The sequence below is a fragment of the Centroberyx gerrardi genome, chromosome 24, assembly GCF_048128805.1.
Source record: "Centroberyx gerrardi isolate f3 chromosome 24, fCenGer3.hap1.cur.20231027, whole genome shotgun sequence".
Taxonomy (NCBI): domain Eukaryota; kingdom Metazoa; phylum Chordata; class Actinopteri; order Beryciformes; family Berycidae; genus Centroberyx; species Centroberyx gerrardi.
Window position 1 is genome coordinate 3,589,968 of NC_136020.1, and position 22,294 is coordinate 3,612,261.

At 40.4% G+C, this 22,294-nt stretch overlaps 2 protein-coding genes across 3 annotated transcripts in view; one reads left to right on the forward strand and one right to left on the reverse strand.

The window, feature by feature from the left end:
* Positions 1-949, forward strand: part of eps8a (EGFR pathway substrate 8a, signaling adaptor) — a 53,343-nt gene extending 52,394 nt beyond the window's left edge. For both annotated transcript variants that reach the window (XM_071915781.2, XM_078282061.1), the window contains one exon: positions 222-949. In XM_071915781.2, coding sequence (XP_071771882.2) covers positions 222-332 — 111 coding nt within the window. In that variant the 3' untranslated portion in view covers positions 333-949. The remainder of the gene's footprint in view (positions 1-221) is intronic.
* A 6,592-nt stretch (positions 950-7,541) lies between these two features.
* ptpro (protein tyrosine phosphatase receptor type O) overlaps positions 7,542-22,294 on the reverse strand; it is a 28,965-nt gene continuing 14,212 nt past the window's right edge. Inside the window, exons 14-26 of the mRNA XM_071915770.2 lie at positions 20,351-20,489; positions 19,123-19,243; positions 16,955-17,023; positions 15,365-15,448; positions 13,959-13,994; positions 12,500-12,581; positions 11,910-12,000; positions 11,671-11,747; positions 11,368-11,502; positions 10,595-10,717; positions 10,341-10,495; positions 8,967-9,102; positions 7,542-7,646 (exon numbers count right to left, since the gene is read on the reverse strand). Of these exons, the coding sequence (XP_071771871.2) occupies positions 7,542-7,646; positions 8,967-9,102; positions 10,341-10,495; positions 10,595-10,717; positions 11,368-11,502; positions 11,671-11,747; positions 11,910-12,000; positions 12,500-12,581; positions 13,959-13,994; positions 15,365-15,448; positions 16,955-17,023; positions 19,123-19,243; positions 20,351-20,489 (1,353 nt within the window). The remainder of the gene's footprint in view (positions 7,647-8,966; positions 9,103-10,340; positions 10,496-10,594; positions 10,718-11,367; positions 11,503-11,670; positions 11,748-11,909; positions 12,001-12,499; positions 12,582-13,958; positions 13,995-15,364; positions 15,449-16,954; positions 17,024-19,122; positions 19,244-20,350; positions 20,490-22,294) is intronic.

A 22,294-nucleotide genomic window follows, 5' to 3' on the forward strand; every position in this document is an offset into this window, starting at 1 on the left:
GGGACAGGAGATCCGCTCAGTAGCTTGTTGGCAAAGAACTGTCCCAGCTTCCCAGCCGATAAGGCGCTCCTCTGAGTTTTCAACTGGTGTCGTCTTCGAATTATCTGACCATTTATCTCTCTGGTTCTCTGTTGTTTTATTTTCTTTCTCGCTTTCTCTCTCTCTCCTCACCTCTTCACCACTCTGTCTTCTCTCTCTCTTTCCTCTATCTGTATCTACAGAGGAGTTCAGGCTCTGAGCTCCAGGAGATCATGAGGAGGAGGCAGGAGAAACTGGCGGCCAGTACCTGCGATTCAGGGGTGGAGTCTTTTGATGAAGGCAGCACCCACTGATCTCTATTTTGAAAACCCCACCCCCGCTGTCTGTCACTATTGTTATCCCCAGGCGGCGGCCGACCATGCCGAGTTCCTCGAGAAAATGCGGCGCAGGCAGGAAATTTTCTGCTCGTCTCCGTAGAAAACAAAGCGACCGACCTTTGGGACCGTCCAGTATGCGCAAAAGTACACAGAGCAACCACAAACGGAGAAGATTCTGCCATGTTTGCCTGATAATTCATGTGAAGTTTTGGAATTGACACTGCGTCATTTTCTGGTTTGACTGACGTAGGTGATCAGAAGAGTTTTGTATATCTTTGGTATTTGAAAAGACTGAAGGAAAGTTGTACACATTTTCTAAAGCAAAGCCTCTCAGTATTTATTTAAGAGAATGGCTGTTAGGTAGTTGCTGTTTATGCTTACTGTCGGGTTGATGATATGTATGTGAAACAGAAGGTTTCAGAAATTGAAATGAACCAAAAACGGTGAATGTTGGGTACTGCTAATGTGCTGACTATTATTTCAGAAGAAAATAGTGAATAACAGACAATATAATTGTATACATTTCTGAGAATTATGATATTTATATACATCTTCCTTTTTTTATTTTACAGTTATACCAAAAGAGTAACTTAATATAACTGATAATAGAACTGACAAACTGAAAAAGTGAAGAGGTGAAAATAATGATTATACCTTTCCATTAAATGGATTAAATAACTTTATAATAATATCTAATTTATGAAATCCTACCGTTTATCTAAGTTCAACGATTTAGGAGCTAAGCAATCACAAAGGAACAGATTTCTTGGATGACATCATTAGATTTAGCTATTAGCATTTTTGCACAAGAATAAATATATGTAAATGTATATCTACTATTGAGATGAATCAAAAATCAACCCTCTAAAATCATTCATTATCGCAATTTAGTATTTTTGAGGAATGTGTATTTAAGGAAGACAGGAACAAGCGGGTAGTTCTCTGTGCAGACATGGACTGCAGCCGCTGTAAATCTGTTTCTTTTGGCTTTGTCTTAAAGGGAATGGGACTATATTCATCCATATACCGAAAGGAATGTAGTCCAGTCACATAGTGATGTGAGGTATCTATGCTGGCTCCTTGGTTTGAACATAATAAACCATGGGATGTGCTTTCTCCACTTTGGATCCTAGGCTTGATCCACAGTACCAAGGGGATGTTTAAAGGATGATTGGGAAATTGTCCCACTGTCAGCTTATATATTAAACATAGACACCAAAATCATCTTGTGTCACCCAGTAGATCTTTGGCTAACATGCTATCCATGCTAACACTTTAGCATGCACTATGTTGAGTGATGGTAGGCTACTAGCATTATCTCAATTCAATAGTGAGAAAATGAGAACTTGTAGCAGTTCTAAAGCTAAATGGTAAGTAATCTTAAATGATATGCAACCTGTCTGGCAGTTTTGTGGAGGAAATACATGAAATATGATAGAAAAATAAGTTACTGTTTTGAACTAGCAGGGACTACTTTCCCTGTTTCTGTAGGAAGTCAAGGTGGTGGGCGATGGGTGACGTCACAGCTAAAAATCACTGAGGAGTGGATGAATACGTGGTTGCTCACCTAAAATAGTTCCAATTATAAACCTGGCTACATCAGCTATGTTGAGTTAATATTTCAGGGTTTTTTTTTAAATTTATGAACCAACAAACCATATAATAAAAACCACTAAGAACTTTTTATTACTAAAAGGTCAGTCTTCTTACTTTGGATAACTACTAGCTACTAGCTACTGCTATACTATTCTAAAGTGTTAGCATGGAGTACCAGAGACAATGATCCACCAGGGACCCATGGATGATTTTGGCGTCTGTGTTCTCATCACTTAACAGGGAAAATGACCAACAGACCAATCTAGCAAAAACTTGGTGGATTTCTTAAAGCCTGTGTAGTGGGAATCCAAAGTCAATGTCATCTTGCAAAAATAATCGACCAAAAGCCATTAAGAAATTTGGTGGCTGCAGAGGAAGTTTGTCAAACAGAGGAAATGCCATAAACAAGCAAAAAAAAAAAAAAAAAAAAAAAAGCATTATATTCCAACACAGGGACGAAACTAAAAGCACCAAGACTGTTCTTTGGAGTAATTACTATACAGTAGCCTACTGCTATTACAAGAACACCCACTAGATGGAGAGAATGTTATATAGCACATGTATAAAGTAGTGTAAATGCCTGCACATAATTTATACAAAAAAGTAATCGACCAGTACATTTTCTGTGTCTGGTTGTATAGATTTTTTTTTTCCAGTTTTGCGCTTAATCTCTTGGGCCATTTCCTTGATGAGGTTGAGAAAGCATATGGACCCATGCATGTGTAATATGACAGGGTGAAGTGAGACAATGGAAAATGAATGAAAATCTATTGGTCTCTATTATGACAATAGGTCCTTGCCAGACCTGTAGCACAGCACTGTATGATGTTAATTCTTAAAGCTAAATAGTTGGCTGTAGAATGGTCCACTTAACAATTTATGGTTAATTGCTGTTGTGTTAATGAAATTGAGGGAGAGTTGTTATATTTAGTTGACTGTCCCTGATACCCAAACAGTTGTAGGTGTCAATCAAAAATATGAGAATTGAGAATTCATTGCATTGCAAATTGCAATTGTATGTGTATAGTTTTCATGGTGCCTTTTTCACATAAATCAGCTAATTCTACAATAAACACTGTTCCAGAAATACTGTTCTTACCGTTGACATTCTATACTCTGTTTGACCCAGCAAAACTGTGCAGGCATGAGATAACATAGTTCCCCCTGGTCATGGAATTCCTGGAATATTATGTGATTTTGAGGTGTATTCCTGACAGGAAAAGTCAGGGAATTTGATGAATTCTCTGGGGAAGTCAAGGAATATTAGGGGATTTTACAAAAGGGTCACTTTACAGGAATATAGCAGAATGTATTTTTCAACTTGTTTCACACATTCATTGCATTAGATGAGATCAATTGTGGAAGCCTGCGGAAGAGGAATAGGGCCACATGAAAAAATTTTGTTCTGAGATTAAACAAAATTTGACTTCAGAGAATCATTCTCAGAATTCAGACTTTATTCTCAGAATTCAGAGATTAATCTCAACTCAAATACATCCTAATACTCTTCTGTAGAAACCAGCCTGAAAAACATTAACACACAAGAAAGGAAGAACATTTTTAAGTTATGGAAGTGCTGTAACTTAGTTAGTGGAAATGTCATGGAATTTTCCATCAGAACAACAGTGGGAACCCTGATTTAAGAGACTCTATGGAGCTTTACATAGCCTGTATATAGAATTGTTCTCAAGAGAATTGATATTGCAACATTTTATTTGTTTTTCCAACACGCACACACACATACATTAAAACTCTGTGATGATGATCCAAGGTAAAGATCATCCCTCTAATTTTAAGTGACACAATGCACAAGAATGGCACCAATGACGTACAAGTTTCGACTGGACACACACTGAGCAAGAGAAAGAATTGTAAAAGAGTGTACAGTGCCTAGCTATTGGAAATGTCTGTAGATTTTCTGTCCGTTTCGACAGCCGTACCAAAGTGCGTTTTCGCCGGCCACAGCCAGGGTTTTTCCATGTCCACACAGTGGCTTCCAGCACCCAAGTAGAACATTGAAGATGCTTTCTAAAAGCTGGGCGGTCTTTCCAAAACATCCAGCCGTTCATGTCGACACTGAAGCCCCCCCCTCCAAAAAAAAAATCGAACCATCGTCGTAATGACAGAACTTAGTTTCTGGCTCAGGTAATGATGATTCACATATACAACAATTTAAAAAAAAAATCAAACCTATAAAGCAACAAAGTCATTTCCACAAGAATTACTTTGTAATAACATGTAGAAACATAATAGTTAAACAGTAGTAGTATGTACAGTACATTTGATATCTAAGAGTGAAATGTAACCTATTTCAGAATGAGTGGCGACCACCCCGAGGTGTCAAACCTCTAATCTCTGCCTGGTCCTCCGATCCAGAAACAGGCGAGGACTTCAGACTGTGAAGAATCAGTATGATCAAAGGCCAGTATGAGAAATCGAGTTGGCGTACTGCAAATATCCCATTTTACAAGTAAACATTGAATTGTCCGACAGCCTGATAGGCTCTGGCTTACCTCAGTTCTTGCGCGCATTAATTGATTTCTCCCAGTTTTTACAACCTGGATACAAGGTAAGGCCAATATAACACGAACACCAGCATTAAAGAGGAACTAAACCCCAAACCCAAATCTGTGTAAAGCCTGACGTCTAAAGGTAAAAAGAATGCTACTGAAATTGCCATCTGCTATTGGCTGATCTTTGGTGCCAGGCAATGCCACCTTCTATAGAGTACAACAGGTGGTGACATCACCTGGCTGGCACCAGAGCTCAGCCAGTAGCAGATGGCAATTTCAGTAGCATGATTTTTACTATTCATCATTTATGTGTTAGCAGTGGTGAGCTTTAAAGGTCCCATATTATATATTTTTTTATGATTTTGTTTTCAAATATACTGTGGTTCAGGATGAGAATACTGTTTTTCGTGATGTTTTGAAAATAAATGCAGTTTAGTTAAAACTTCAATTGAATTAGTTCAATTGAATGAATTTCAAGATGATGTCCTCACAATACTGGACCCTGATTGGCCAACAGCAGCAGCTCCTCTAATTCAAATGAGGTAAACCTGCTGAGTGGAGGCTTTCCAGTTCAAATTCTGCAAACCGATTTGACGGATTTCAGTAATTCTTTAGTGAGAGGAGCCAGTCAGGACCGAGTCCAGTTGTGATGCATTTGGAGTTCAACTGTAAAAAATAACAGATTTTTGAAAATGCAATAACTGTCAATTTAAGCACTCAAAATCAAATGTTAAAAATGTCTTCATTAAACATCTTTGATCAGATATGTATATAAATAGGAAAATTAGAATTCCTGTAATATGGGACCTTTAACCTAGCCGTTGAGAAGAGAATGGACTGAAATCTTCCCAGAAAAGTGATTACTCTTCATTAGCGAGCCAAAGCTTATGCTGGTTCATTATTTTGACAACCTGAATAGACTGTAAAAACTTGGTAAAAATCAAGTCGACCATTCTCATCTGTAAGCACACATTCTCTACAGTCCTCAGGGGTGGGAAATGTGGATTTTCTTCATTGCCCTTCAAGTCAAATGCTCTAGTAGAAGGATGATAAATGAAAATGACCATAAATGATGAGATCCTGAAAACTAGTGGACACCGATGCTTGAGAAAATGGCTTGAGAACAATTTCTGTACAGTAATCATGTATTCAAGAGACAGAGATATGCTTAGTAGATATGTTTCTGTCATTTCCCAACCTCGGAGACGGAAGGGAACCCAGATATTAGGTCTTCACGCAACTTCTTCATGGTATCGGCAGTTCCACTCTCTTAGTAATAGAACTAGTCGCTATCTTTAGACGAGCTACGATGGCTCACTTTACTCTAAGTGCCAGATATGATCAATTTCTAACATGCACTGTTCATTTCGAAACACGATTGTTGCAACCAATGAAATGTAACGTACCCTGGTAAACTGGAGGTTGAGACGATGACATAAAAACCTCCCCCATTCGTCGTTTTAGGATATCCTACGTCATCAGATTCAGACGCGCATCCTTCTTTAGGAAGAGCCCACAGTGCACGGGACGGAACGAATATCTAGCAACACCGCTGTACAGTAGTTTTCCACAATCAGAAGCAGCAGCCACAGGGAGACGACAGCAGAACCCCCCCCACCCCACTCCCTTCTTCTCTCAGCAGGTCAGGCAGCTTCAAGGCCTCAGTGCAAATACAAACTACATCGCTACAACCACAGTCTCTAGCATCTAAACTGGCCTCCGATCTACCGTGCCTTTTCGCATGGGAGTTGGCAGCTTGAGGCGACAATGTCTGAAAGAAAGGCATTCCCTTGAACCTGTTCTGTGCCCTTTTACGTCTTGTGCAGACCCAGCAAACATTTGGAAGTTGAATCGGTGTCAATATGACGGCCCGCGCTGACACGAAAGTCGAGACAACGTCCGTTTTCGTCCATAGCTGCTACCTGCATCGTTTGGCGAAATCAGGACCTAAATATCTTTTGGATATCAGTTCGAGACACTTTCCAAAGCAGTTTAAATGCTCAATTTTTACGTTGGTTTAATATCGTACTGTAAAAATGTTTGTGCTCGTTTTGGTGGACGTTGGACTTCGCCGTGTGTCAAATGCTTGCTGGGTTCCTTCAGTGTATATCCTCAATCCGCAATGTCTGTGCAGCATTCCTGGCTACGAATTGCATGTTCAAGCCATGGAGCAGTCGCTACAGTAGTAAATCATCAACATGTTAGTCCCATGGAAAGTATGGGTGGCAGTGTAACGTTGCTATTGACAGCCGTGGGTCGAATCGGGCCGTTCTGAACCCGACTTCTCGCTTTCCTTCACTTAAAAGCCAGGAATGCTGGACAGTGCGGAAGATGTGAACACTACAAACTACCCAGTGAACGCTACAGTCGTGTCAGAAAGGGCAGCCGACGACGCGGAACGAACTGTGAACCTGATCGGCTACTTCCGAGCACGCAAAATGTCACTTTCTAACGGTGAGCCACAGTAGCTGGGGTGTAAGCGGAGGAAGAGGCCAGTGTGCTTGCTGGTTTTTCAGCTAATCCTGAGATTAAAAAACATAATTTAACGAGAACTGCTGACCGACTGACTCAGTTCCACCCAATTTGTCGCCTCACGTTGTCTGAATGAGGACGGATCCACATATGGGTCCCTTTTTATAGACATCCATTCGCTCGGTAGGGCTCCTATGCTCCAACTCCAACCCCGTGTACTCTTCACATGAGAAAGTCCAGTTCGGAGGGCAGGATTGTGGTTGAATATGTGGTCGGTCAGTGAAGGCTCCTTAAGGCAAAATTCCATCCCATGCTTAAGACCAATTCAAACAAAAAGTTGATTTCTTTTTTTTTTTCTTTTTCTTGTGTCATCAGATATTTTGCTGTTTTTTGGTATTGATGATGAAGCGGATCTCTTTGCAGAGAATGGATGCCTGAAGCACAGGAGGTTGGGTGTGTTCACAGCCTGCAAGACAGGAAAAAGGGATAATCATTCATTCTTTCAATGTAGATACGAACAATTCATCCTTACCAGGCTTGCCTATGTATAAACACACTCTATGAGCTCTAGGTTTTTTCTTACGTCTGGAGGACTCTGCCATCATTATGTCTTGCTGGCATTCTCGTAGATGACGTCACTGGTGATGGACTGCTGCTTCTTCTTCTTCCACATTAGCAGGACACACTGGTGGATGAACACATACTGTTCCTAGAAGAAGAGAGCACAAGAGAAGGTTAAAGTGAATTGGTGGATGTTTTTGGTCAATTATTTCTTCACTTAAAGCTACTAACACCAGAATAATTTCATTAGTCTGGGTTTCAATGGAGAGTTTTAGTGTCTCATGATGGCCTAAATGCGGTTTCAGAGGCTTTTCCACTTACTTCCTACTGTCCACACACCATTGTATGCTGTATGTGGCATAGATCAGATTTGTGTGTTCAGGCAGGCACGTTGAAATGGCTCCTGTGCACTAAATGTCTGTTAGTACATCATTCTTAAAACCTACTTGGATTTAATTTTCAACTCAATGGCCACGGTATGCCTGATTAAAAAATAACTGAGTGGATTAAGCTTTGCGTGCATCTTTTATTTCAAAATTTTGAGTTACACATTACTGAGTTTCAGTTCCCAGTTTTTAAGGTACAGAATGTAATTTTCTCAGAAGATGCCAATGTTATGATCAATGTTGTGTTGAAATGCTATTTTATTGAATGACTTTGAAAAGTGAATCTCTTGTATGTTTGAAGCCTTTAACAGTTGCATTACATCACATAGAAAGAAAAGCCTGTGTGGCCTGGTGAATACTGTTGTTACACTGGAATGATTACATGCTACTTTCATTTCCATTTGGTCACACCATTGTGAAAGTGGCACAATTACTCATCAGGAAATGGGGTGGTGTGGGCATGAGGATTTTCAGTTTCATGTGTTCAGTCTCAGAGGCACTTGTAATTCATCAAGAGCTGCATGCACTGCTTTATTAATCAGATGTACGCACAATTTGAGAAACTGTTTTAATATGTGCACTTTTATGTAATCTGACATACGGCTGGAAATTGTAAGTCTAGATATCTCAGACTTTCTGAACTTGTGCTGCTAATATTGGTCATAACTTAAAGTACATCCTCATTTTACTCATTTATTTTTTTTATTTTTTATTTTGGTTTATCTTTGGTGCCATGTGGATGTTGCTGTGGTGCTTTTGCACTGCACTTCCCTGTTGATGAAGTCTGAGTTTATGTAGGTGGCGCTCTTCTCTTTGTCTGTTCAGCCATGGCGGCTATCACTGCTCATGCTAACTACCCAGTTCTTCTTCTGTTTATTCCAAACAAACCGGAACGTAAAACGCATCTCTTCCTGTACGGCAGAGTTTTTTTTCACATGAAAGAGCTTCCAGACACCGGGTGTTCAGAACACAAATGGAAAAGCTTTCATGAGCTGGCAACAGGTTGAATCTATAGCGGTCGGGGATAGAGAGTAGCAGACATTTATTATATGAAAATGTTAGAGTATTAGTTAAAGCCTTACCTCAGTTTGAACCATAGACAGGCGATGCGAGCGCATTTCAGACACCATGCCCAGGATGTCAGCAAACTCGTGCTCTCTGATGTGCTGCATCAGACGATCCAGAGCAATAAATGTCCCTGTCCTCCCGACTCCAGCACTGAGGAACACCAGGAACACCGTCAGCAGGAGATCATTTTTTATTTTATTTATAGCTTTTATTTTACCAGGAAGTCCCATTGAGATTCAAAATCTTTTTTCCAAGGGAGACCTGGCCAAGAAGCATGGACAACTGACACAAGTACCATGACTGTAACTACTGTACATCTGGACAATTCTCATAATGGAGGGATGAAGCATTCCAATATAATAATGACTATACAAGAAGACATTACATCATACCTACATTATTGATTTTTTATGGTTGTAATTAGTACATAAAACATGGCCCTCACCATTACCATTAATCTATGCTCCTCTCAGACTTGACGTTCAGGATATGAGCCATCTTCCTGCTCTCTGCCTCTGACCACTTTGTCAATACTGAGAAGCTGGCCACACCATTACTGTGCTCATCTACTTGGGTCTATGACTCAGTGTAGTCTATGCTGCTACAGTAAATTACTGCAAATAGTGCTGTAGTAGAGGCTTTGTGTCTCAAATCTAGCAACCATTGAGGTCCACTGGAGAATTAGCAATGTGCAAATAAATGCTAAATAACAAGTGAGCTAGAAAAAGAGATGCCTAAAGAAGATTGTGTGGGTACAGGTCAATTCAGTAATATTAAAGTGAATAGTCTGATAAGGTGGATTTGTTTCCAAATGTAGGTTACTGTGACACAGCAAACGTGTCTTTAGCTCTAGTCTCTACTCCAAAACACTCTGAGTTGTAGCTTGAGAAGGGTCAACTTAACCTGAACAAACTGTTGGTTTTGGGCTTCGTTATTTAGCTAAGCTAAGGCTAAGCATCTACTATACATTAGCTAGTGCGCAAATCAGTTGCGTTTACAGTGATAGTTAGCTGACCAGATACTACGGTGGGCTAGCTAACAAACACAAAATCACAAAAATCAATCTAATATAGATTCATAGTGGTAAAATGTTCAATTCCCAAAACGGCACATAAATGTGTATTTGATTCTTTTGAGGCAGCCAAATACGTTATGAACTGAGGATCTCCAATATGGCCGCCAGAGGGTGCATTACGTCACCTGAAAGCCCTCTACAGATTCATAAAGAGTCTTGTTGCCGAGAGACACTCTCGGCAACATTCAGTATAAATTCAAGGTCAGTGTGCTGTGAATACTGTAAATGTTTGTCAGTTTATACATCCCTGGCCTTCCCATAATGTCTCCTACAGTATGTCCCTTGCTAATGTGGGTGGGAGAGCCCTCCTCACCTGCAGTGGACTATGATGGGGTCTTTGGTCCTGTTGGCCTGCTGGCGGACAATGTGGACGAACTGCAGGATGCTTTCGATGGCGTTGACTGTGGGAACGCCATGGTCCGGCCAGGAAGTGTAGTTGAGATGCAGGACATCTTGAGTCTCATCAGCCTGCAGGGGCGACAACATGGGGATGAATGTGGATTAACAACAGTCTTCAGGGCTTAACACCTCTCTGTACTGAATGGTAGCCTGCACTGTGCCACTCACATATCCCAGTCTGAAGCTCCTGATGGTCCATTCTGGTGACTCTGTCTCTGAAAGCATCTCCACACTGATCTCTCCATACATCACAGGCTCGTCCGTAAAGGGCCAGTAGTGATCACATTTCACCTGCAAACAAATGATACAGTGTATAAACTATTACACATTATCGTAAGACCATGGCCTGCAATATGCTTAGCCATATAAATTAGCAAGCAGTTGGATACATTATTCAAAATGCAGTAGCACATGTTTTAACTAAGACGATGACAACTGACCATATCACATCAGTTCTAAAATCTCTGCATTGGCCTCTGATTAGCTCCAGAATCAATTTTATATGCTTCCATATGAACCAAATAGATGTCTTAAATCATCTGGCACTGGCCTTTTAACCATCCCTAAATCAAGATACTATATTTTTATCCACTTTACTTGTATACACTTAATATACAAATATACTTTCTACACTTTTTAAACATTACCTCTCCTACTCTTGTGTACCTTTATGGTGTTGGTTATCTTGATGCTTAAGGCTTTCTCTTTCATGACCCTGAACTGTTTTTAGACTATTATTATGCAATGCAACTATTATGCAAACAGCGAACTAGCTACATGAATTTAAAGATTATTTTTTGTCACACGGCGAAGAATGACAGGAAAGAGAGGGGATGACATGCAACAAAGGTCATGAGCTGTATTTGAGACCGTGACATTGTGAGTAAACGGTACACCCCCCTAGTTTCCTCTCGGGATGAATGGAGAGTTAATGGACTCACCCTTCGCCGTTCATTGCATTGTGTGAGCATGACAATGATGGGGGATTGCTGCTGCAGGACCATCTTCCAGAAGTCGTTGCGGGTCTCAGGTAGGGGGCCCTGGGTGGCGATGTACTCTTTAGGAGACTTGTACCCCTAAGAAGGTAAGAGACAGAATGGACATTGTCGATCTTTCCTTCCTTCCTTCCAGTCTACCTTGGCGGTCGCCCAAATGACTGCAGTGATGATACAAACTCTTTCATTGAATAGTTCACAGTTATGGTTCTCAGGCTGGCTTGTAACTAACTAACATGGGCCACTCACTGGTATGTAGTTGGCATTGATGTAGTCTGACCCTTCATCATTGTGCATAGAGATCAGCTTCACACGGCTGAAGTCATCTAGAGGAAAGATTTAAAGTTCTCATTAGTCGTGATTTTGAACACAGTCTATGATCACCTTCATTTGGTGTGCTAGTTACAGGTAACACAGGGTTTATTTCTTTACTGGATGCTCTCAAATTGTGTCTCCCCAGCCCCACAAAGCATCATCGAGCCACTCACAGGGAAGGATGTTGGTGTAGCGGTTCTTCGGCCTGTTGACCGGCAGGTCTGCTGCGTCGTGGGAGAGATCCAGGCCAACGCTCTTCAGTTCCTGGAAAACATGCAATTTGCAAGGGACTTAATGCAGGGTTCCCACTGGTCATAGAATTCCTAGAATATCATAGAATTTGAAGAGGTTGTATTCCAGACAGGTAAATTCTCTGGGGAATCCGTCAGGGAGTCAGGGAATAGCAGGGAATTTTACAAATGAGTCACTTTACAGGAATATAGCAAAATGTATTTTAAAACTTGTTTCACGCATTCATTGGATTAGATGGTTTTCAGCCCAACTGGAGTGGAAACCAGACTGAACAAACCACGAACAAAGAACATTTTTAGGTCATTGAAGCGCTCCCGACTTAAAAGTCATGGAATTTTCCAGCAGGGCCACAGTGGAGCCCTGGTAAAGGTAATACACATGCTTTAAAATGATTTAAAGAGTAATCATTTTCATGAGGGCATCTGGCCATTTTATGGAAGGCGACCCCAGCTGCTGGTGGAAATGACTGCAACCGTGCGTAGCGGGACAATTTAACTTTCGTATTCCCTACCTCAAACTGCAGGGAGAACTTGTAGGCAGAGTCTTTGCTCATGTCTTTGAGGTAAGTGTCAAAGTCATCCAGCTGGACAGGGCTGCAACAATAATCCAAATGTGTCAGAGAAAAAAGTACAAAGATATTCAAGAGTTCTTCATCATTACTTCATAAATCTCAGTATGACATCCCATCTTTACCCTTGACAAGGTAACATTTTGTTTTTATCTAGACAGTGGACGAAATATCCAACAAAATGTTTTAAGCAAATAAGCTCATGACGTCATTCACAGTCTATGGCATCCATGACTAGTCTAATCTATTGAGAAAACAAAAGAGCATTCACCTATACCATAAGTGCTACAGTCTGTCTGTATAATTATCTCTTAACCTTTTGATTTGTTGAATCTCATTGGTTGAGTGTGGAGTCAAACCAGTTATTCGGAGCGCAAGTTAGCTAACTGGCAAACTTGAATGGCAAAGAAGGAACGCTGGTCAAAATATAACAAAACAACATCAACGGCAATGACTTATTTTTGTCATACATTCATGACCATGACATTCATGATGTTGGAAGGTCAGCAGTTAGCTAACTAGCTTATCTAGATGGCTATAGGCTAGTATAGTTTGAACTTGGAAGGTCAGCTAGGCTAAGTAGCTAATATAGCTGGATAACTTCATATAGCTTGATTGCATTTTTTTCAGTTAGTAGCCTAGGCTTCATAATATTAGCCAATACGTCCTCTCTTACCCCTTGCCTTTTTCACTGGGCTTCAGTCTTAAAGGGATGGTCAAGTTTTGAGCATTCCTAACATGCAACAACTGTACTGTAACTGTAATAAAAACGTTCAATAACTGTAATAAAATAAAATAATAAAAGCTTGTGGGTGTGGCCTAAATTGACGGACAAGCCTATGATATGTCGGTTAAAGCTGGGGTAGGCAACTTTGGAGAAATGAGCAAGAGTAGTGGAAATGATCTCATTGGTTCTTTGGCCCCGGTGGGGCCAAAGAACCAATGAGATCATTTCTGCCTCCAGAGCAGCTCTGCCTCCGATAAATGTTTGGAGAACTGAAACTCCAATCTGCTCATTATTACCAATATCTGTGTGGATTAAACATTGTTTGTTCACAGTAAGCAACCCTGTTTGGAGTTGTTATGATGAGAAAAGCTCTCATTAAAGAGGGTTCAAATTCAGTTTCATCCAGGATTAAAGATAAAAGGCTGGTAGTCAAAATCAGTGTATTTTCAATTGTAACTGGTGCTGGTGTGATGACGTGCTCCCATCTTAATCTGTTGGATTAGCAGGACTCAAATGTTCCCTGCTTTGGGCTTCATTACTAGCTGAAGGCTGTTATTAGCGGAAGGGTAGCTAGATATGTTACATGCAGCTTTTTAAGCACAGACACACATATACACACACGATCTTGAAGTGTACACAAGCTGAAAAACAAATGCTTTGGCTTAGTTGTGTTACCTTGTTAGCTTCCGTTTCTTTAGAGCTGTCTTGCTCCTACAAAATACAGAGATGCAAAGTACTCATGATGTCTGCATGTGTCTGGCACAACTCCACTCTCCATTCAGTAACTACAGTAGTACATTATATACTGCACATCATCATACTTATCTTACTTAGCTATTGACCCATCTAGCATCGTATATATATACTGTAAACAGTAGAGTTTGACCGATATGGGTTTTTGAAGGCCGATACTGATATTTTTACACTCAAGTCGCCGATAGTCAACATTTTATGCTGATATTCTGTATCTTTAAATTTGACCATTTTCATGCCAAAAATAAGTATTTAGTGTTTCCCCCACATTTAGGGCAGAAAGGCCTCTGAAACAGCATTTAGACCATCATGGAACACTAAAACTCTCCACTGAAACCCAGACTGATGAAATGCTTTTAGAGTTAGCAGCTCTTTAAGGCAGATTAACACCCCCCACTCAATGGAAGGGAAACTCCAGGATACATTACTGCCTTTAAAGATGAACCACATGACTGGCAGATATCTGATTTTTTAACAAAAGACCAATATCGGTACAAAATATTGGCAAACTGATATATCGGTCTAACCCTAGTAAACAGTATTTTATAATAACTAACCCCATCACAACAGAATAGGAATATCATGCTTAGTGATTTGTTGCAGTCAGTCATCTCCATGAACTATATTATCTGCACTGTGCACAGTCACATATCAAACACACAGGCCTATCACACTTACAGTACTGTATCTTTCACTCTTCCATGCTTCTGTATTTGCATTCTGGAGTCAAATCTGGTCTTTCAACCAGCAACATGCACTATAGCACCTGCAGCCTACTAGAATATACAGTGTAGAACTATGCTACAAGCAACCCACTACATACTGGCACTCTATTCCTAAAGTGAATTCTACAAAAAGAAAACAAGAAAGATGGTTTAACGCATGCAGACACCATATAGAGAGCAAAGCCATTGTTAGTACCATGCTACATACAATGTTAGTAGATACAGCCTCAGAATGACTTGGAGGAACTTAAGAGTTTGAACAGATCAGAGTTGTCCAACCACAGACACAGCATTGCAAGACAATGTTCCACATGTCAGAAAAATGATCTGCTACGGGTACTTCCCATTTTCCCCATGAATGGCACTGGACTTACTTTTTGCTTTTTATTCCTTTTTTGTTTTAATTTCACAATGCTACTGTCAGTGTTAGGGAAAGTATTTTGAATCCAGAGGTGATCTGGCGGCCCCTTCGCTGAGGTTGTTTTCATGTAAAGGGATAGCCTGTCTAGTAAAACAATGTCTAGAGTCAATACTGTAGTGCTGTGGCTTTGCTAAGACATGCCCCGAAATGCAGTGGTGTTTTGGCCAACAGTGCTTACTTACCAAGGATTAATATAAAAAGCCAAAAGATAGTCAGTCCAAAGGCAGGATGGCAGTAGGGTAAGGAAGGCAAAGAGGCTTCTTCGCCTGAAGGGGGTTCAAACAAAACAAAAAAACAAAAAAAATAACAAAACACCAGGAGGCGATAGGTTGGGACAAAACATGGTGCTCCATTAGTAAAGTGGCACAGAGCGATCGAGAGGTACACAATTAGTGCTCAACACAGAGTTAATGCATCATGCAGCCTTGTAGAAAGTGTACCCTGTTGTTTCACTGGTGGCTTGAGGACAATAGGAGTCTGTTTGCCGCTGCAGAGTGGAGGTCAATGGCCACTCTGTCTGATTTAACGACCTCAAGCGTGCGTATAGATGGCAGCCTGCTGCTCTGACATCACTTGGTCCTCCCAGCCCTCGGTCCCCCCCCAGTAATGCATTGATAAGTATTGAAACAGTTGACATTTTGCACTGCGGGACGGGTAGTGACGTCAAACCAAGTGACTGCCACCTTCATGAGCCTGATCCAATGGTAGATTTGCAAGAGAATCGTCTCATTGATCTCACTTTCCCCCCTTTACAATTTACTTCTTCACTCCAATTGCTCAGAATCAAGCTTTACTGGTTGTATCGCGCTGCTGGAACAGATCTAACACCAAGGTATGCTAACCATGCACAAAGTATAAGCTTTGCAGAAATTAGATCCACATGAACACAACATTACCAATGCTGTCACATTAAGAAGAAGACACTTTGATGGGTATGTGCATTTAGTGATGGAAGGTATGGTGAAAATTCAATAGAATTGCAGATGGAAGCCAAGGTCTGCCTTAACTGACCGTCTTTCAGCTGTTATATTAATCAGGATAGTGTCCTTAGAAAAGGAGTAATGCTGTATCTACTGTATCAGCCAGATTGTTGTTTACCAATGCTGCTATATGGGTGAGAGTGCAAGTCCCCATTTTGGAGGTTTTTGCCTATTCCATGAAAAAGTATCAGGTATAAATTAAAAACATTACCATTTCCTGTATGGTAGAATGGCACAGTTTACTCCAAACTCGACATTTTGTCCGATTAATCTAAAGATTAAGGGATGTGCTGCACTTTCGTCATCAACAAACACCATTTTAGCCGGGCAAAACAAAGAAGGCAGGGGGTCTGGGCCTCATACAGTTTGGTGAGCTCATCATCATTGCCTGGCGCTACTTAAAGCGTTGCGGCAGAGCTAAAATCAGTCGGTAAGCAAAGCGCTACATGATCAAATCCCTAATCTGGCTCTCCAATCCCCCCACGCCCTCTAATCTCCATCTGATTTGGACTTTCTAGGGTCTCGAGTGACAGGCTTTGCCATCCAAACTGAGGAATCTGCATGTGTGATTACTGAGGCTAACATAAGTCAAAACAGCAAGGCATAAATCTCCTAAAAAAAAAACATACATGTCCACTCAGGTCTCATGACTGCAAAGTGGAGTCTGTCCTTTCATCTCTTTTAGGATCAAATTTGATTTTAAACACTTGAGATTATGTGGTTCACATTGAGAATTAATGGCTGTGCATTTAATCCCAATTTGAAGATGAAGAAAATAGAGGAAGGTCCTACCAGTTGTAGGGAAGCTTGCCATCTCTCTCAAATGAAGCAAAATTGACAAAGGTCTCCGCCCCGCACTCTCTGAAATAGAAAACATCAGTAGGCAACATTAGGTGTCAAACAAATGGATCACACAAAGCACGTCGGACAAAGTGATGTGAACCGTACAGTACATTTTAGAGAAGTCAGCATTATTTGATGACAAATCAGTAAATAGAGGAAGTGAGAAATGCTGTGGGGTGAAAATAACAAGTTATAGTTTAAAATTGTGTATGGTCAAACAAGTTGATTGTCATAAAGATACATTTAAATTTCATCTCCACTCATTCACCACTGACAACTTACTATATGTGCATGCTAATTGTTGATTAAAAGCCCCGTTCATTAATTATGCCCCTCCTTTTGTTTCCAAAGCATAAAGACATGGAGGCCTGTCTGGGCCTCAGGGTGCATTCTAGTTCATACTAACACTCTAATATAAACCCCATTGGGTATAAAAAATTAAGACCATTGTATGAGCCCACAAAGTGAGTTTCTCATGCTATTCATCCTCATGACCTTACTAAATTGTTTATTTTGCTAAATACTAATTGAAGCGCCCTTGGTTCTAAGAATAATATGTGAATTTTAAATACATCTGTGGTTCCCCTTTAAAGGATAAATTCAGCGATTTTGGACCTATATATAATTTGTCTCTTACATACCTGTAGTACTTGGACCCACAGAGAATATTGCCTCACAATTCCACCATTACGCACACTTTCACTAATCAGGAAATCACGGAACTATTTTTCTCTGCCGCAGCACAGACTGCTGTGGGGTGAAAGGTGGTTACTGGCGGCGTGATCTATTTTTGCGGACAGTCAGGTGAGATTGTAAACAGTAGAGTCTGGGAGAAGACTATCTACTGAATGGAAATGGTGTGGTGCTGCTGCTTTCCGGGCTGTGGATATAAATACGTTGGTTGGTCGCCATATCGTTTTCGCTGACTGGCTTTTTTGGAGATATTTTGACAAACCGGGTTTGGACTCATTGTTAGCAGCAAGAGGCAACAGATCTCGCTGTTTCAACCAACAGCTGACTCTGGAGCCAATATTGTCTGTGGGTCCATGTACTGGTAGGTCCAAAATCACCAAACTTAGCCAAGTTGAGGTTTAGGTGCAGAAATACCCCTCATACCCTCCAAAAGTTCAATCTCACTATCATGCAGAGGTTAGAAGCTGAAAACTCAGTCAGAAAATTTTAATTTGTTTTCATTCATCAATACAGAGGGTGGACAAAATACCAGAAACACCACATGAAAAAAGACTTTAACTATGAAGTAACTAAATCACAATTACATAATCGGTTGTTGACTGAATTCTGTGGTCATTTTTGAGTCTGTTGTTTTGTGGTGTTTAACAACTATTCTGTTAAGTGTCCGTCTGTCTCTGTTGGTGAGTTTCCACATGCCACCACTGTTCCTCTTTGCCAATTCAGTTTCTCAGTTTGGCATATGCTGCCATGATTTTCCAGACTGTTCCACTTGCCAAATTAAATTTGCAGTTTTTGTGGCCGATACTCCTGCATTTCAGGCACATACTATTTGTCCTCTTTGGATCTCTGTTAGCTGCTTCATGTTGAAAAATACAAATATAAAAGTGATTGTCCAGACCACTTTTTAAGCTGACACATACTTGCATTCAACTTAAAGTCCCTTTTTCATATAGTGTTTCCATTTTGTCCACGCTGTATATTTTCACCACCTTTTTCCTTACAAAAAATGTAATGGGAGTTTTAATGTCTGTAAGAAGTTAGATAAAATTTCCTTTTGAGTATCCAAGGTCTACAAAACTCTGAAGACGACAGCTTCCTCTGCTGTCGTGAAAATCTCTTAGCTCCAATTTTGGTGATTTTCATGTTTTCACTTGAGTTGAAGGATTATGTGTTGCTTTGTGGGTTGAGACAATTCTATGACCCTTGATTTTATGAAACACTTTCAAAACCCTATTGGATAAACTTAAAAATGCATGGTCGTTAAGCTAAAAACATGTCTGTTTTTCTTAGTTCCTGAAAAGTTGACATTTTGGAGACACAAAGTTTTCAGTGGGGATAAATAGTATCTGTTCTCTTCATCAACTCATTTTGGCATTTATCAAATTACATGAGAGCTTATGGTTTATTGTTGCTGAGTTATCTACCTGGTCATCTGCAGATGCTTCTTGCGGAGAACCAGCAGAAAAAGCACCAGCAGACTGATGAGCAGGACGCTGAGGACAGCTAGAGCTGAGATGGCTGCCACACTGGGGTTCATCTCTTTAGCTGCAATCACACACACACACACACAGTCATCAAGACTAACCGCATTACTAGCCTTACTAGCTGTGCTAAATGGCTAATTCTTCTAATTTTACAGTCAGCAGTAAGCAGAGACAGTATGTCTGCATCTACATTCCACACATACAATCAACCTGAAACACTGGTGCTTTAGGTTAACTGGTATCTATTCCCCATTTCTCCTGCCTGTCTATTTTTACTAAGGCAAGGAACCACAGTTAAAAACTACTGTAGTTTCATAAAATATACAAAACAATCAAAAACTACAAATTGTTTATCTATACATTTTTATACTATATGACCGCTAGTTTTGACCTGCTGCTTCTCAACAAAAATAGCTGGTAATTTACAGAGGCTTTTTTATATTGCTTGTCATTTTTATTTAAGATTGCCATCAGACACGTAGCATTTTATAAATAATTCATCAAAAATCCCTCTGCAAATTACCTACTATTTAATTATTCATCAGCATGAAACAGGAAAACGTACTCTTTATGCACTGAGAAAAAGAAAATCTAACTGATATGCAAATGTGCGCATTTTGATGAAATAAACTACTTTGAATATGTTAATGACAAAACAAATAAAAATCATAATGCAAAGTGTATTTCCGTCCATATTCAACATACAAAATTTCATTCTGATATAATGGAAGGATTTCTTTTTCTTTTTCACCCTTTGGTGCCTCGGCTTAAGGTGCTATGTGTAGCATTTTGCAAAATAAAGACCACATTTCCCATAAAACCCTGTTGCTTCCAGTCATAAAGAGGGTGTTGCTACACGGCCCTCTGCTAGACTTGTTTTGAAGAGCAAGAAGAAGGATAAGAGCCAATAACAGGCCTTGAAAACAGCCAATATGCATTCTGAGTATTACAAATTAAAAGCGCTTCCTGTTTTCCCGCCAAATCTGACCCAGTGGCACACAATGTAGAATGAAGTGTAGAGGCTACTAGAAGCTGCTAATCTTCTCGGCGATGGTCTGTTTGTTTACGGTAATTCTACTAATGTCTCAAAATGAATGTGGTACTGAGCTATTGAGCACCTTAAGGCACCTTTAAGGCAGGGATAAGGATACTGGACAGTGCCACCTACCCACAGTAGTGATGGCGATGTACGCAGGCTTGCTGGGGGTGCTGTAGCTGTAGCTGGTGACGGTACAGTTGTAAGTGGAGGAGGGCATCAAACCCGACACCGTCACCACGTGAGAGTTGGCCGTCTGGGGCTCCCGGGCCTGTGGGAAACAGCCGGACACGTCAAAATCAAGAACTCTTTCCCGCTACACTTTCCCAACATTGTCTCCAAGTCCGCTGAGGTCAAATCGAGTCTTAACATGCTTTAAATATCCATGAAGGTGCTGACAAACACATGACAGGAGAGAAAGATCGGCTGTCACATTTTTGGTGGCCCTGGAGGAACAGTCCTAGCCACCTCCACGACATGTGTGAGTCATTCTCCTTCAGTTAATTACTCTGATGAAGTGCGGGAGGGTTTGAAAGCCCTCCTGGCACATTGGCAACCTGCTCCGGCAAATGTCAGCGAGCCAGCAGAGCACAGCGCCCTATAGTGCAACCTTTTCCCCTTGGTCCGCCTCTAAAGTTGCTGTTTGGCGTTAATAGTCTATCACAAAGTGGAGCTCTCCTCTGCAGTTAGGCTCTCTGTTTACAATGCTACCGTCTGCACAGAGCTAGATGGAGTGAAAACAATAGCATGTGGGCTGGAATTAGGATTGTACTTTAAATATTACTCTGTCCTCTTTAGTGAGATCAACCTATCAGCCTGAGAATCCAAATAACAGTTATTAGATCTGATTATACTGTAAACAACACAACCTTATTAATCCCAAAGCCTGGTTTAGAATGGAACGATGAACATGTTAAAAGCAACAGTTCCACTGGTTCCCCTTGTTGTTACATATTGCATATATATTGATATTTTATCAGTTTTCAAATTTTTCTAATTCTCCACCAATTCATAATGTATAAAGCGCACACTGGCTTTCTGCTGGTGCTGATGTCACTGCTGCTATTTTACATCCTGTTAATGGTGGAATGGTGGCACATTTTTATTGACACATTTCTATCTAATGTCGGAGTGTTGCAATGTTCTGTTTGCTCTATTCTTATTCATATCCTATTCGTCATTGTTGTATCCTATTACATTTTGCTGCTACGACAACCCAATTTCAACAAAATTTCATCTAATCTAATCATCCGCTGGTATTACTCCCATTCAGTGTCTTGCTCAAGGCCACTTCAGCAGGGTGGATGCCTGCCAACCTGGGAGCTGCTGCCCCCAAATGTTAACATTTAACAATTTATTAACTTGCACATTTGTAATCAAAACTGCAGGCCTATTCAGGGTATGTGCAGGGTCTAGAAAGTCCAATGTAAGACTTTTGAAGACCTTTTTAATGCTACCTGGGACTGAATTTCTGATCGAACATAGCTGTGAAGCTGTGAAACTAGGACTAAGGACTAAAGGAAGAAAAAGGAAACCAGGGTATTACTAACTTACTAACTAATTACTAACCCTGTTCTGTATTAATATGAGACTGCACAAACCTTAGACTTCTAATAAGTGGATTCAAGACATTAAAAAAAAATTTAAGACCTTGAATTTAGATAATTTATTTAAAAGTTTATCATGCATTTTAAGAAAGAAACCCTACTGTTAAATGGAGCTGGCTGATGAAAGCTAATGAAAATCTACTTAATCATTAATGTTTTCTCGCCGCCCCCACACACAAACTACCAATTTAGTGTACGGCAGAAACTTACTCTACACAACATTAAGTAAACAGCCAGTGGCTCCACTGCTGTAATCACTTGGCCGGGCGCAACATTTAAACCTGAGACCTTTTCACTGCAGTTTCCAGGAATATTTGCACTAAATTATGAAAGAGCAGTAATAGGGCTATAAATGTGGTGGGCCATGTGTTAATAAAAGCTAGCTAATAAGATACACTTGGTTTCCCCAGTAGAGAACAGGAGACATAAAATTGCTGCTGAATGTGCCTCTCTGTGATTGTGTCTTTTA